The 13074-nt window shown below is 40.4% G+C and overlaps 1 protein-coding gene across 5 annotated transcripts; it reads left to right on the top strand.

Annotated features, from left to right (window-relative positions):
- Window positions 1-4451: 4451 nt before the first annotated feature.
- LOC148351258 (uncharacterized) lies at window positions 4452-9772 on the top strand. Of its 5 annotated transcripts, none has more exons than XR_015852873.1 (7): window positions 4773-4970; window positions 5997-6205; window positions 6667-6814; window positions 6914-7024; window positions 7183-7304; window positions 7408-7541; window positions 9224-9772. XR_015852873.1 is itself a non-coding variant. In XM_088354439.1 (7 exons), exons 2-4 carry the CDS (start codon window positions 6017-6019, stop codon window positions 6964-6966), a joined length of 390 nt encoding a protein of 129 aa, XP_088210565.1. In that variant the 5' UTR covers window positions 4787-4970; window positions 5997-6016; the 3' UTR covers window positions 6967-7024; window positions 7183-7304; window positions 7415-7541; window positions 9219-9772. The 5 variants fall into 5 exon arrangements, 4 of the variants coding, with proteins under 4 accessions (XP_088210566.1, XP_088210565.1, XP_088210564.1 ...); XM_088354439.1 differs by having other exon boundaries at window positions 4787-4970; window positions 7415-7541; window positions 9219-9772; XM_088354438.1 differs by having other exon boundaries at window positions 4787-4970; window positions 9219-9772.
- The last annotated feature ends 3302 nt before the right edge of the window (window positions 9773-13074 follow it).

The following is a 13074-nucleotide window of genomic DNA, read 5'->3' as shown; positions in this document are numbered from 1 at the left end:
ATCAAGGCTTAAGACACACTTCTTTTCCAAAGCTTATGATTGATGCCCACCTCATATTCTGTACTGTCCTGTCTTTTTCCGACTGCCTGGCTGGATTTGAGATGAGTCAGTGGACCAGCGTTTGACCTGAAGCAGGTCAACGCCTGCATTGACCAGCTGGCAGAGATGGGAAGCTGCGTCGTGGCCGTCATAGACTTTCTGGACTAATTTACAGTCTGGGGGCGTCGTTGCTGTCATGCACTTTCCGGACAAATTTTCAACATGTTACCTAGTGTTTACTATGTTTGTGTACTGTAATGCTAAATCTAATTCACCCTGGTCATCCTGAAAGGGGGATTACCACTTGTGAGGTCCTATCTCAAGGTTTCTCTTTTTCCTCACGCTGAGGTTTTGAGTTGTTCCTTGCCCGCATGTTGGTTTAAAATCAGGTAATTAGTTTTGATTGCTTCAGCAAGGCACGACTACATTGCCAAGTGCTGTAAGCACAGGGCAATGTAGTTGTGCTTGCAACTATTATAATCCTCCGAGATATTATTATTATATCTATCTTCTTCCGCCGACTTTTAACGGGGAACTCCTCCCAGAGCTTTTAGAATACCCCATCGATTCATATACCAAAAATTTCGGCCCGACCGGGACTCTTGTTGTGTGTCTATTCACAGCGATACGAGTCCCCATCCGGAATAATGGGTTTTGAAATTCTCCCATCCGTAATACATGGGCCCATTCATTTCTATGGGTAGTCATGGAAACGAGGGCTTTTCCAGACGGTAGTCATAGTAAGCAGGGACTGTCCAGGGTGGCCCGACCCAAATTTCCTTTAACCATGGGTAAATGGTGAATTCCAAAGAGTGGATGCTAGCGAGAGGATGCTAACTATGTGCGCCGCTAGCAAAGTGTTGGGCTGGCATAGCCAGCCACAACATTAGCGCAAGCTAGCTGTAAACACTGTTGGTGATCAGTTGCCAGCCCAAGTATTAGCAATGAGAGGTTAATGCTATGCTTACTAATGGTAGCAGTAAAAACTGTTGGTGACAAGTTGGGCTGGCTAAGCCAGCCCAAGTATTAGCGCAAGCTAGCTGTAAACACTGTCGGCAATGCTAACTTCTTCATAGTAAAATTTTTGGGTAATTTTGGCTACATTTTAACGACTTCATATTTACAACTTATGCTAATGGCCTCATGTTAATGAGTTATGGTAACAGGTACATTTTAAAAAGTGATGCTAACGGCTAAATGCTAACTTTTTCATGCTAAAAATTTTTGGTAAAGGCAATATTTTAATGACTTCATATTTACAAATTATGCCAATGGTCTCATGTTCACTGCAAAAATTGAAAGTATGGACTAGTGTAATTTACTTGAATTCAGTGTATTTATCTGACCCCACTTTTTTGGGACTTATTTACTTATTCAGGCTGAAGATAGTTAAGATACTATCACTTGTTTCAAGAAAATTAATATTGTTCCAACTAACTTAGATTATTCAAGTAATTGTAAGCAAATGTATCTTAAATTGTCGAAGAGATAGCCTATAGGCATATTAACAACTCAGCTTAAGGATATTTTTTACTTGTTTCAAGACTCACATCAACTTGTTTTAAGAATGGAACCCAACTCATTGAGATAATGTAAGAATTGATTTTATGAATCATTATATGTATTCTTTTACTCAGGTACAATTCAGTGTGGCAGTGTGAATGGTTGTTTGTCTGTCTGTGTTGGCCATGTGATGAGGTGGCGACTCAACCAGGGTGTACCCTGCCTTACGCCCGAGGTAAATGGGATAGGCTCCAGCCCTCCCACCCGTGACCCCGAAAGGGACAAAGCGGTAGATGATGGGTGGATGGATGGACAATTAAGTGTTCAATATTAAATCTTTTACTCTTGGTACGATGTTTTAAGAATAGACATTAGCCAGTTAAGGCAGCAGGTGTAGCCTTAACGATAAAGCACTGTGGGAAACAATGTCTAGTCTGTAAATGTCACTAAACTTAAATCTGATTTTATCGATTTAGTCGACCATTAACAAAAACAAAGCATGAACTTTTCTCAAAACACTGTGGGGAATACCTCAACTACTTTAAATTATAGCTATGGTTACATGTTTGGTAGACGCCTTCATCCGACATGACATAAAAACACCAATATAATGTTAAAAAAAAAATAATCAGGAGATTTGTGTAAGAGGTCCTTAAGTTTGATTGGCTTGTAGGCACAACAGCACTCATGCAGTTTCCATCTTAATCCCCAGCTCTGCATTTCACCACATGGTTTGTTCACATATTTACATTGTATCCGCTTGGCAGGGGCTAAACACACACAAATAAATTGCCAATCACATGCACAAAGTGGCAACATAGAAAGAACATGTTAAAATTGCATAGAATCACATTTAATTGCATTATATAGGACCAAAAACATTTTTTTCGGGGTGCGCCCTATTACCCGGTGCGCCTTATAGTGCGGAAAATACGGTATATATAAATACAGTGCATCCGGAAAGTATTCACAACGCTTCACTTTTTCCACATTTTGTTATGTTACAGCCTCATTCCAAATTGTATTAATTTAATCTCTTATCTAAAAATTCTACACAAAAGACTTCATTATGACGTTGCGAAAAACTTTTTTTTTAAACTTTTTTTGAATTTTTTAAAAATAGAAATCTCAGAAATCACATTTACATAAGTATTCACAGCCTTTGCCATGAAGCTCAAATTTGAGCTCAGGTGCATCTTTTTTCGACTGATCATCCTTGAGATCTTTCTACAGCTTAATTGGAGTCCACCTGCAGTAAATTCAGTTGATTGGACATGATTTGGAAAGGCACACACCTGTCCATATAAGGTCCCACAGTTGAGTGTGCATGTCAGAGCACAAACACCAAGCATGAGGTCAAAAGAACTGTCTGTAGACCTGCGAGACAGGATTGTCCTGAGGCACAAATCTGGGGAGGGATACAAAAAAAATTCTGATGCTTTGAAGGTCCCAATGAGCACAGTGGCCTCCATTTTTTGTAAATGAAAGACATTTGGAACCACCAGGACTCTTCCTAGAGCTGGCCGGCCTTTCTAAACTGAGCGATCGGGGAAGAAGGGCCTTAGTCAGGGAGGTGACCAAGAACCCGATGGTCACTCTGTCAGAGCTCCAGCGTTCCTCTGTGGAGAGAGGAGAGCCTTCCAGAAGGACAACCATCTCTGCAGCAATCCACCAATCAGGCCTGTATGGTAGAGTGGCCAGACGAAAGCCACTCCTTAGTAAAAGAAACATGGAAGCCCGTCTGGAATTTGCCAAAAAGCACCTGAATGACTCTCAGACCATGGGAAAAAAAATTGTCTGGTCTGATGAGACAAAGATTGAACTCTTTGGTGTGAATGCCAGGCGCCATGTTTGGAGGAAACCAGGCACCGCTCATCACCAGGCCAATACAATCCCTACAGTGAAGCATGGTGGTGGCAGCATCATGCTGTGGGGATGTTTTTCAGCAGCAGGAACTGGCAGACTAGTCAGGGTAGAAGGAAAAATGAATGCATAGAGAGATATCCTGGATAAAAACCTGCTCCAGAGCGCTCTTGACCTCAGGCTGGGGCGAAGGTTCATTTTTCAGCAGGACAACGACCCAAAGCACACAGCCAAGATCTCAAAAGATTGGCTTCAGAACCACTCCGTGAATGTCCTGGAGTGGCCCAGCCAGAGTCCAGACTTGAATCCGATCGAACATCTCTGGAGAGATCTGAAAACTGCTGTGCACAAACGTCTCCCATCCAACCTGATTGAGCTTGAGACTTATTGCAAAGAAGAATGGGCAAAACTGCCTAAAGATAGGTGTGCTAAACTTGTGGGATCATATTCAAAAAGACTTGAGGCTGTATTTGCTGCCAAAGGTGGATCAACAAAGTATTAAGCAAAGGCTGTGAATACTTATGTAAATATGATTTCTTAGTTGTTCTATTTTTAATAAATTCAAAAAAAACTTTTTCACATTGTCATAATGGAGTATTTTGTGTAGAATTTTGAGATTAAATTAACACAATTTGGAATGACGCTGTAACATAACAAAATGTGGAAAAAGTGAAGCACTGCGAATACTTTCCGGATGCACTGTACATTATATATATATATATATATATATATATATATATATATAGCCACCTTAGTACGTTCGGACAGGCCGGTGCATGATTTATGGAAGCCCCTTGGGCAGATAGTACAGGTGATTCGGGTGTGGTCGCAGTTAATGGTTCGAAAGCACCACTGGCATTTGGACTGGGGGCCAGGGTTGCTATCGAAGTCGCCCGCCCTAAGAAGAACAGAGAGAGGAGAGTAGAAGAGAGAGAAAGAGAGGGACAGATAGAAAGACAGACAGAGTAAAACGCAAAAAGGGGGAAAAGAGAGTGAGAGAGGTGGGGAGAGAGTAGGAAAGAGAGGGATAGAGAAAATGAAAGACAAGAGTGTAAAGGGGGAAGAGAGAAAAGGAGAGACAAAGAAGGAGAGAGGACCAAGAAAGAAAGAAAGAGCGAGTCTGAGTGGACTGAGTTGGATTCGTAAGGCTCCCCCGGGAGAGAGCCCTTCGCAGGACACCACGGGAAGGTTCCTAGTCTTTGTCCTCTGTTGATGGTGTTGCACACGTTAGATGCTAGTTTCCGCCTTTTTCGCGCTGGACAATTCCATATCAAAACAATAGGGATGCCATTTACAATGCAAGTGGCTGACCCGTACAGTGTCCTAACTAAAACTGGATAGTCTTTACTTCGAAACACAAATTTAATATTTATAAATGATAACACTATATTTTTCCCCTGAGATAGTTCATAGATTTTGTTTAATAATTGTATATTGCGTTCCTTTATATGGTTCCGCCCATTTATTCGGAACTACTTCGACTCGCTCATACTACCTCAACGTTCGACGAACTCCATTCGGTATTTTGACTTCGAGAGAAGTGAAAATACTTTTACAATTAAAAGGTTTGTATTGTCTTAACATTTCACAAGAAACAATGTGATTAAAAGTAAAATATGATTCTTAACGGTATTTATGCGTAGTTAACGGTTTAAATCAATGACCGTTTTGTAAGGGGTGAGCTCAAGTTTTAAGCTAACTCCTTAATAAACGGTCGTTGATTTAAACCGTTAACTATGGAATTGAGCTAACCCCTTACAAAATGGTCGTTGATTTAAACTGTTAACTATAATATATAACGTTAAAACTAGTCAACATTACGACAAGAGCCCTGTACTAATCTAAGCGACCAGGATTACATGTTACACAGTTTCTCTCTTTGTTCAGCATGAACATAAATTCATATACAGTATCCACACATGCATATCCTGCTTTTGCAAAACATCAGGTCTCCACGCAAAACGCAGGGGGCTACACCAGCAAGGGGTAAAAAAGAGACGCCTTGAGTTTGGCGCCACAGAGAAAGAAGATGAGGGGGATTTTGACTCCAGCACTTTCACTTTCATTGTCTCCCCAAGCTGCAGTAGCACCGTCAGCAGCCCAGAAAGTGAAGGGGACCCCCAAGTCATAACCAGCACTCCAGCAAAACAAGCTGATGCTCTCTGTAATTTTATTTAAAAAAATGTAGCATTCACAATGGAGTAGACCCATTCATTGAAATTACACAAAATACAAGATAAATCAGCACTGCACATAGTTCTACTTCTTTTAGGAGGGCACAGACAACATCTCCAGCTTTTATTGAAATTTTCAACTGGTGGGCTGAACAGAAACAAGAAAAAGCAGAAAAGGACAAGGCCAGGCACCAGAAAACTCTCATAAATACTATTGTTTTACAGGGGGGTGAAAATGTTGACCTTGTAATGTTTGCCTTTTCCTGTTTCTAATCAAGTAATATTAATGAATGTCTTTATTAGCTGTAGTGGACATTTTGTCTTTGTTCCAGTAGAAACAATAGCATGAATAACTTTAGCAAGAAGCAAATAATTTTGACCTCAACTGTGTTGTGATATTTTCTTTTACCTTTTTAGAATGTAGGCAGGACAGCCGCATGGCCCAGGCTAAACACTACACAACTCTGCAGGAGCTATATCGCAATACCAAACAGAACAGAGCTGATGTGGCACAACTTCTTGAGTTTGAGGGGAAGAGGGCCTTCATTGATTCGGACACAATAAGGGAACAAGACAGACCGGCAAAAATATTGAAGGCATATCCATGCTTTCGAGATATTGACCATGTAAGTATGATCACAATTCACACTTTGATTCAGTTGAACAGTGAAATTGTTCTTTTGAACATTGGATGCATACTGCTTTGATACATTAAATAGCTGTTTCATCAGACCCCATTTACATGCAGGAAAACCTTTCATGTATTTTCTCTGAAAAATGAAAATGAGCAATCTGGTTTTATTTCTGCATGTAGACAGGGAAAACAGCATTTATGCATTGTGGTGTGATTTTTCCTTCTTTAGAATATCTGATAGTCCATCTGTTTCGCAAGTTATTTGCAACACACCTGTCTATTAGCGTTTTATCATCAGTGTGAATAGAATTATTTTCACAAATGGAGGGGGGGAAGGGGAACATAGTTTTTCAGAATACCTCTCTACATATAATTGTTGTTTTCAAGTGATGCTTTAACTACTATGTGTTGGATATTTCCATACAACACTTCTGTGTGTCTTCCCCACCAAAGGTTCTTGATGAACTAAGACGAATAATAGACAACAACAACTCCAACTACGTGCAAGAGCTGAGGGAGCGGTGGCTCGAATTCAAATCTAGATTATGCCTCTATGGGGTTTACAAGAGGGCAATGAAACCTCCAATGTCACTTTCAGCTGGTAAGAACAGCCAACATAATACCAATAGAATCTGTATCCTTGTTTGTTTCTGTATACTGAGAGACAAATATTTGATTTGATTTTTATTTATTTTTTTAGAGGAGCAAGCAAGAAACCTCTTGACCATGCTTGCTAGCTCTGTTCCCGTCTAATGTTGCTGTGCCCAAGAAGATGATAGCCACCTCTGAAGCGCTCATTCATGTTCTTCTGGTAAGTCACAAACTTTTACATAAGTGCATACTAAACTTTCTCAAATATGGCTGCTCCTTTTGTTGGTCCTCTATTCTGTTCCTATTAAATTCTCATGTTTAGTCGGGGAATGGAGGGATGTGATTGCTGTCCTACTGATGTTGTGTTTTTCTGTTAAGCCCACAGAGGACCCCGAGACGTTCCTGAACAGAAGGCCACTCACCACACCACTCCTTTGGGTGGATGAAAATCTCGACTCCTTTCTCTGCCTTGGAACCGAAGCAATCCCATCACCCAAAAGGTACCTAGGGGATGCAGTATTCGACATAATTGCATACTATTATGTATTAAATATGACCTACCCTAAATGTGTGTCCTCTGTTCTTTCCCTTCTACAAACTGAGGTCCTAGGGGACTCAATCCATGACAAAGATGCCACACCAGCTTTCAAACGAGCAAGAAGTGATTGGATGGCCTTTTTTGCATAACTTTGTATAATGCTGCCTCCCCTCGGGAACACACCCACACACCCAGCCATGTACGTACTTTGAGAACTTTTTCTGTTATAAAACATTTGTGACCCCTTACGCTTTGGCCTCTCAGTCTCCCTGTAAGTGTGTGTTTTAATTGCCTTGTTTTGAGTTTAAGCATTGATTTAAAAAAAAAACCCAACTGATGTTCTTAAAATTAGACAAAAAAGAATGTTTGCAGTTCTCTTTTAGAAATTGGTAACTTGCACTCTATATCCTGTAGGCACATGTGTTGTCTGTTTGACAGTTCACTGATACATGTGTAAGTGACAACTTTGATTTACAGTTCGCCAACAAACGTTTCAAGATCTTGTCAAGAAAATGAGTATTTCTGTTACTGGTATGTCAATTGTGTTTTGTGATATGACAAAGGTTTGTGGTTTGCCAATAAAATGGTAATTTTCACATTAAAACTATTTTTGCATTTGTATAGTATATCGAAACGTAGAGAATTTCTTGAAACAAGACTTCCTCGCCTAAGATTTTTATTACTTATTACAAGCAAATTTATCTTGTTTTTGACCCATTTTCTAATTTATTTTCAACTTAATACAAGAATATTGATCTTGTTGTAACCTTCTTGCTAACTACTTTTGAGCAATCCTGGCTTAAACCCAGTTTGTTTCTAAACAATAATTCTCCAAAACAAGCACAAATATCTTCTTAAAATGAGACAAAAAAAAAACCTTGACAAGTACACTTAATAGTATTACTGCATATAATAACATTTTTAGGTATCCTATTTTCTTTTCTTTTTTTTTCTTGTTTCAAGAAAACTTTATGAGTCGGATTTTCTTGCTGCACTGGCAGATAATTTTGCTTGAAACAAGTAAATTTCCTGCAATAGTGGCTAGATTTTCTTGTTTTTTTAGAGGCAGTTTTTGCAGTGTTGACGAGTTATGTTAATGGGTAACTGCTAAAGAGTGATTCTAACGGCTAAATGCTAACTTCATGCAAAAAAAAATTGGTAATGGCAATATTATAACGAATTAATATTTAAAAATTATGCTAATGGCCTCATTTGATGAGTTATGTTAACGAATACATGCTAAAAAGTGATGCTAACGGCTAAATGCTAACTTCTTCATGCTGCAAAATTATTCTAATGCTAACATGCTAACGACTCAGCAAATTGAATGGGCTCAATGCATTCCGGATGGGCCAATTAAAATCGAACGGCCCATTCTATTTGAACATGTATATTTCAAAAGTTTTTAAAGTGTAATAACAGTGTTATTACTATGGTTTTTACCATGAATGTGTTTTTTAGACCTCCACAAGACATATCCTTGTTGCTAACGGTTGTGGGCCCATCTCGAATGAACTTGCCAGTACCGGTGTGGGGGGGCAGAGTCCCCCCACATAACCAAGTAAAAAATAACAGAAACATCTCTCTGAGCTAAAAACTTTATGCTAACTCATAATGCTAACAACCGGGGTTATATATACATACCGGGATCATCTTCCAGATCAATCACAACTCTTACAATTGCCGCGGGAATTGTCTAGTTGTGTAATTGTAATCCTGTGCAGTCCTTGTCATGATTGCCGAAGTGAAGACACCTGTGGCAATCGTTTGGTGCGCCGGAGCGCGCTCTCTAATTTGCTGACGTTCACTTCTTAAGCGGTCAGCGTCCAGACAAGGACGTCCGATTGTACTCCTGTGTTCCTGTGTGTTTCGCCAGATTAGCAAGTACCAAAGACTACTCTCCTGTTTTGATTCCTGCCTTCGGATCCGACCTGTTTCTGCCCCACGTTTACGAGCTACTCTTCTGCCCTGGCCATCGACCTCCCCGCTAAGACGTATTGATTCTGCCTACTTGTCACGGGACTGCCGTCCGTCCGATCGCTGCGAACCTTCAGCTCCCGCTAAGAGACGTGCGACTTCCGCGTCACGAAGCGACCTGCTCCCCACAATCAACGATCACTGGATCGTGGGTGCCAGCTTACATCTCTTTTCAATTAAAACTTAGAAACTAACGCAATTGGGTTCCCGTCTCCGTTCCTGGTTCCTGACAAATGAATCTGACTTGACTTGACAAGGCTTAAAACACACTTATATTATAAATCATAAGAATGACCTATATTCCATTTTGACAGTATCTGTGTACTGTTTGTTAATGCTACATCCATTGCAACCCGGTCAACCTTTTTATTTTAAATTTTCATTCTTCATTATATATTGTACTTTTCTTTTTTTAAATAAAAAAAAAAATAACGTGACAATTTGTTAATGCAACATTCATTACAGCCTTGTCATTCTGGAAGGGGGATTACCTCATTTGCGGTACCTTCTCAAGGTTTTCTTCATTTTCCTCATATTTGAGTTTTTCCTTGCCCTAATGGAGGTTTAAATCATATGGTGCAATGATAGTCTGTATTTTGCAATAGTCTGATCTCTGCAGCCCTTTGAGACTACTTGTGATTAAGGGATATATAAAAACATTACTTGACTTGACCTGATTGATTTTAAATTGATTGGACTTCATCCATGTCGAGGCCCACTTTATTTTTGGTCATTTGCCATTGTGGGATAAAAACTCATTGTTTACCCTTACTAACCTTTAGTGCTCTGTTAAAAAGAGGGCATCTTGTGGCCCCAAAAAATTTTAGATAGAAAAAAAAGTGTAGGAGAGGAAGAGAGAACGAGTGAGAGAGAGAGAGAGAGAGAGAGGGGGGGTTGTCGTGGGGGGACTGAGCGGCAGTTTAGGGAATGATGCTAATGGCTAATGGATTAAAGCAGCAAATCCAGGTACTTTGCGCAACCCTTCACCTTTGCGTGTGAAACCATTCTAAAGGACACTAAGAAGGGTTTGCCACACAGTTTTGGACATGGCAGACGTACCAAAGCTTGTAAAAATCGGCATTTCGCTGAAATTGCTCCCGAACAATACCGCTGTCTACTTCAAATCCGACGGGGCCCGCTTTGGACAAACTCGAACCATTGGACTGCTCACCGGTGTTATGCCGAGAAATGCATCCCTGCCGATATTTGCATCCCCTCGCAAATCACTTTTGAGCAGGTAACGTGTTCATTTTGCCTTTTTCAAATCGCTCGTATTTAAACTGTTATGCACTCTGCCATAAAGCTTATTTCAGCATAATAAGCTTTACGGTAGAGTGCATAACAGTCCTCAAAAAATGATTTATATACGGTGTACATTACTGTTCGATTACATTCCCAACAAATACAAAGACTGAATGGTTTAAGTTGTATTACATTCCCAAAAAATGCAAGACGAAGTGGTTTTGGTAAATCGAAATGACGGTTAAACCCGGAGCAGTCGAGGCGACGTAGGTACACCCCCATTCATGTTTTCCCTTTATTTTTTAGATTTGTTGGGTTGGTGATCGTTTATATGTGATTTATTGATCGAATCATATGACAGATGTATCGCAAAATAGTCAGTAGAATAACGCAGACACATCTGGGTCATGCTCAGACCTGAGTCTCATAGGAGCAGTGTCATTTGGGTGCCCTAAGCACAAATGCTTTATGGTGCCCCCCATCACCACCACACAAAAAAATTGAAATTGAAGTTCTCAGTGCAATTTTTTTATTCACAAAACACCGCAACAAACACGAGAATTAAATGAGAAATGTTCCTTGTGTTTCTTTTGTATTAATAGGGTGAGGACGATTTCATTTGTTATTTTAAAAATATTGTTTTAACATGCTTTGTATGTGATTTGTGTTAGTAATTTAGTGCTGTTAAAATAATATTTTACATAGACAGTGGTTAGCGCAGGTTAGCGCGTGTGCGGCACAGTTCTAAGGTCTTGGGAACCTCCTGTGTGGGTTCAAATCCAGCTACCGGACTTACTGTGCGGAGTTTGTATGTACTCCCCGTGCTTGCGTGGGTTTCCTCCGGGCACTCCGGTTTCCTCCCACATTCCAAAAACATGCATTTCAGGTGGATTGGCCGGTCCAGATTGTCTCTAGGTGTGAATGAGCGAGCAAGTTGTCTGACCCTGTATGCCCTGCGATTGGCTGGCAACCAGTTCAGGGTGTCCCCTGCCCACTGCCCGATGCCCAGCACCCCCGCGACCCTACTGAGGATAAGCGGTGCAGCTAATGAGATGAGATGTGATAGACAACAAATTAATTCGTAATCACTTTATCAGTCCAAAACTTTCACTGACAGTCTGACACTGATAGTGAAAGCACGCCTCCTAGTGATACTTTTCACTATCTGCCCAACTATCTGAGTTTGAGAGCTTTGTTTAGAAAAATGTGATTACCAAACTGTTTAATCTTTTTTTAAATTTCTGTTTTGTTTTTACAATTCGGCTGTATTCTTGCTTTAAAAAAAAATCTAATACGCAGAATAGTTTTCATATTATAGGGCGGTCGCGTGAGACCCGCATCTAAGAGGCCAGTGCGCCGGAGCGGTCACATCTAATAGGCCATATGAGCCAGGGTTATGCCGAGAAATGCATCCCTGCCGAGATTTGCATCCTCTCGCTACCATATCCATTTTTACCTCGTTTTATCTCACTTTTATATCACTTTTCGGGAATGTAGTGGCGAACATATAACCAAAACCTCTTTGTCTTGCATTTGTTGGGAATGTAATACAACTTAAACCATTCCGTCTTTGTGTTTGTTGTGAATGTAATCGAACGGTAATGCACACCGTATACAATACACTTTTGAGCAGGTAACATGTTTATTTTGCCTTTTTCTATTCAAATCGCTTGTATTTAAACTGTTATGCCCTCTATTATGAAGCTTATTTCAGCATAATAAGCTTTACTGTAGAGTGCATAACAGTTCTCAAAAGTGACTCAAAAGTACCAGGGTTGCTGGGGTGCTCGAACCCCCCCCAGCTATCTTTCAGTAGTGGGCAGAGAAAACTATGAACTGATGGCTAGCCAAATTGCATGTCACAGAATTAAGAAACTCACTCGCTCATTCACATCTAGGGACAATTTGGACCGGCGAACTAACTATGCATGCATGTCTTATGGGAAACCAGAGTGCCTAGGGAGAATATGCAAACCCCGCGGCACCTGGACTTGAACCCTAAATATCCGCACTGTGGGTTGTACGCTAACCACCCACTTGCTGTGCCGCCTCTAAAAAAAAAAAACAGCGCTGATTAAACATTCCACTGGTCCTGTCCCCTAGATGTTGCTGTCATGTGTAGTGCAGACAGAAATGAGTCCCAGGAAGACTACAAACTACGTAGACTGAATGGGAGCAAAAAAACACCTATTTTCTTTCAGCATTTCTCAAAGAAAGTCAAAAAGTAGGGAATATATATACATTAGGGATTTTTTTTACTCTAAAGACATATTTTTTGTACCACTCGTTTGGTGAGTGAGTCCCTTAAGCACACCATTGCATCATTTCCTGAGATTCGGCCTGCAACCTCAGTGGAACTGTTTAAATCTAGTTTTAAACACACAATTCTATTCTCTAGTTTATGAATGACCTTTTTATCCTGTTGACAACTTCAGTGTATTATTTGTTATTGCAACATCCATTGCGGCCTGGTCATCCTGGAAGGGGGATTACCTCATGTGCAGTATCTTCTC

This window comes from Urocampus carinirostris, chromosome 15, assembly GCF_059441175.1.
Source record: "Urocampus carinirostris isolate Australia breed hairy pipefish chromosome 15, RoL_Ucar_1.0, whole genome shotgun sequence".
Taxonomy (NCBI): Eukaryota; Metazoa; Chordata; class Actinopteri; order Syngnathiformes; family Syngnathidae; genus Urocampus; species Urocampus carinirostris.
This window is presented reverse-complemented; position numbering and strand designations above follow the sequence as displayed.

Excerpts from the sequence above, each read along its gene's own strand:
- LOC148351258 (XM_088354440.1), top strand. The coding sequence starts at position 6,017 with ATGGCCCAGGCTAAACACTACACAACTCTGCAGGAGCTATATCGCAAT. Across the intron at positions 6,206-6,666 it reads GCTTTCGAGATATTGACCAT|GTTCTTGATGAACTAAGACG; the intron begins GTAAGTATGATC and ends TCCCCACCAAAG. Across the intron at positions 6,815-7,182 it reads TCCAATGTCACTTTCAGCTG|CCCACAGAGGACCCCGAGAC; the intron begins GTAAGAACAGCC and ends TTTTCTGTTAAG.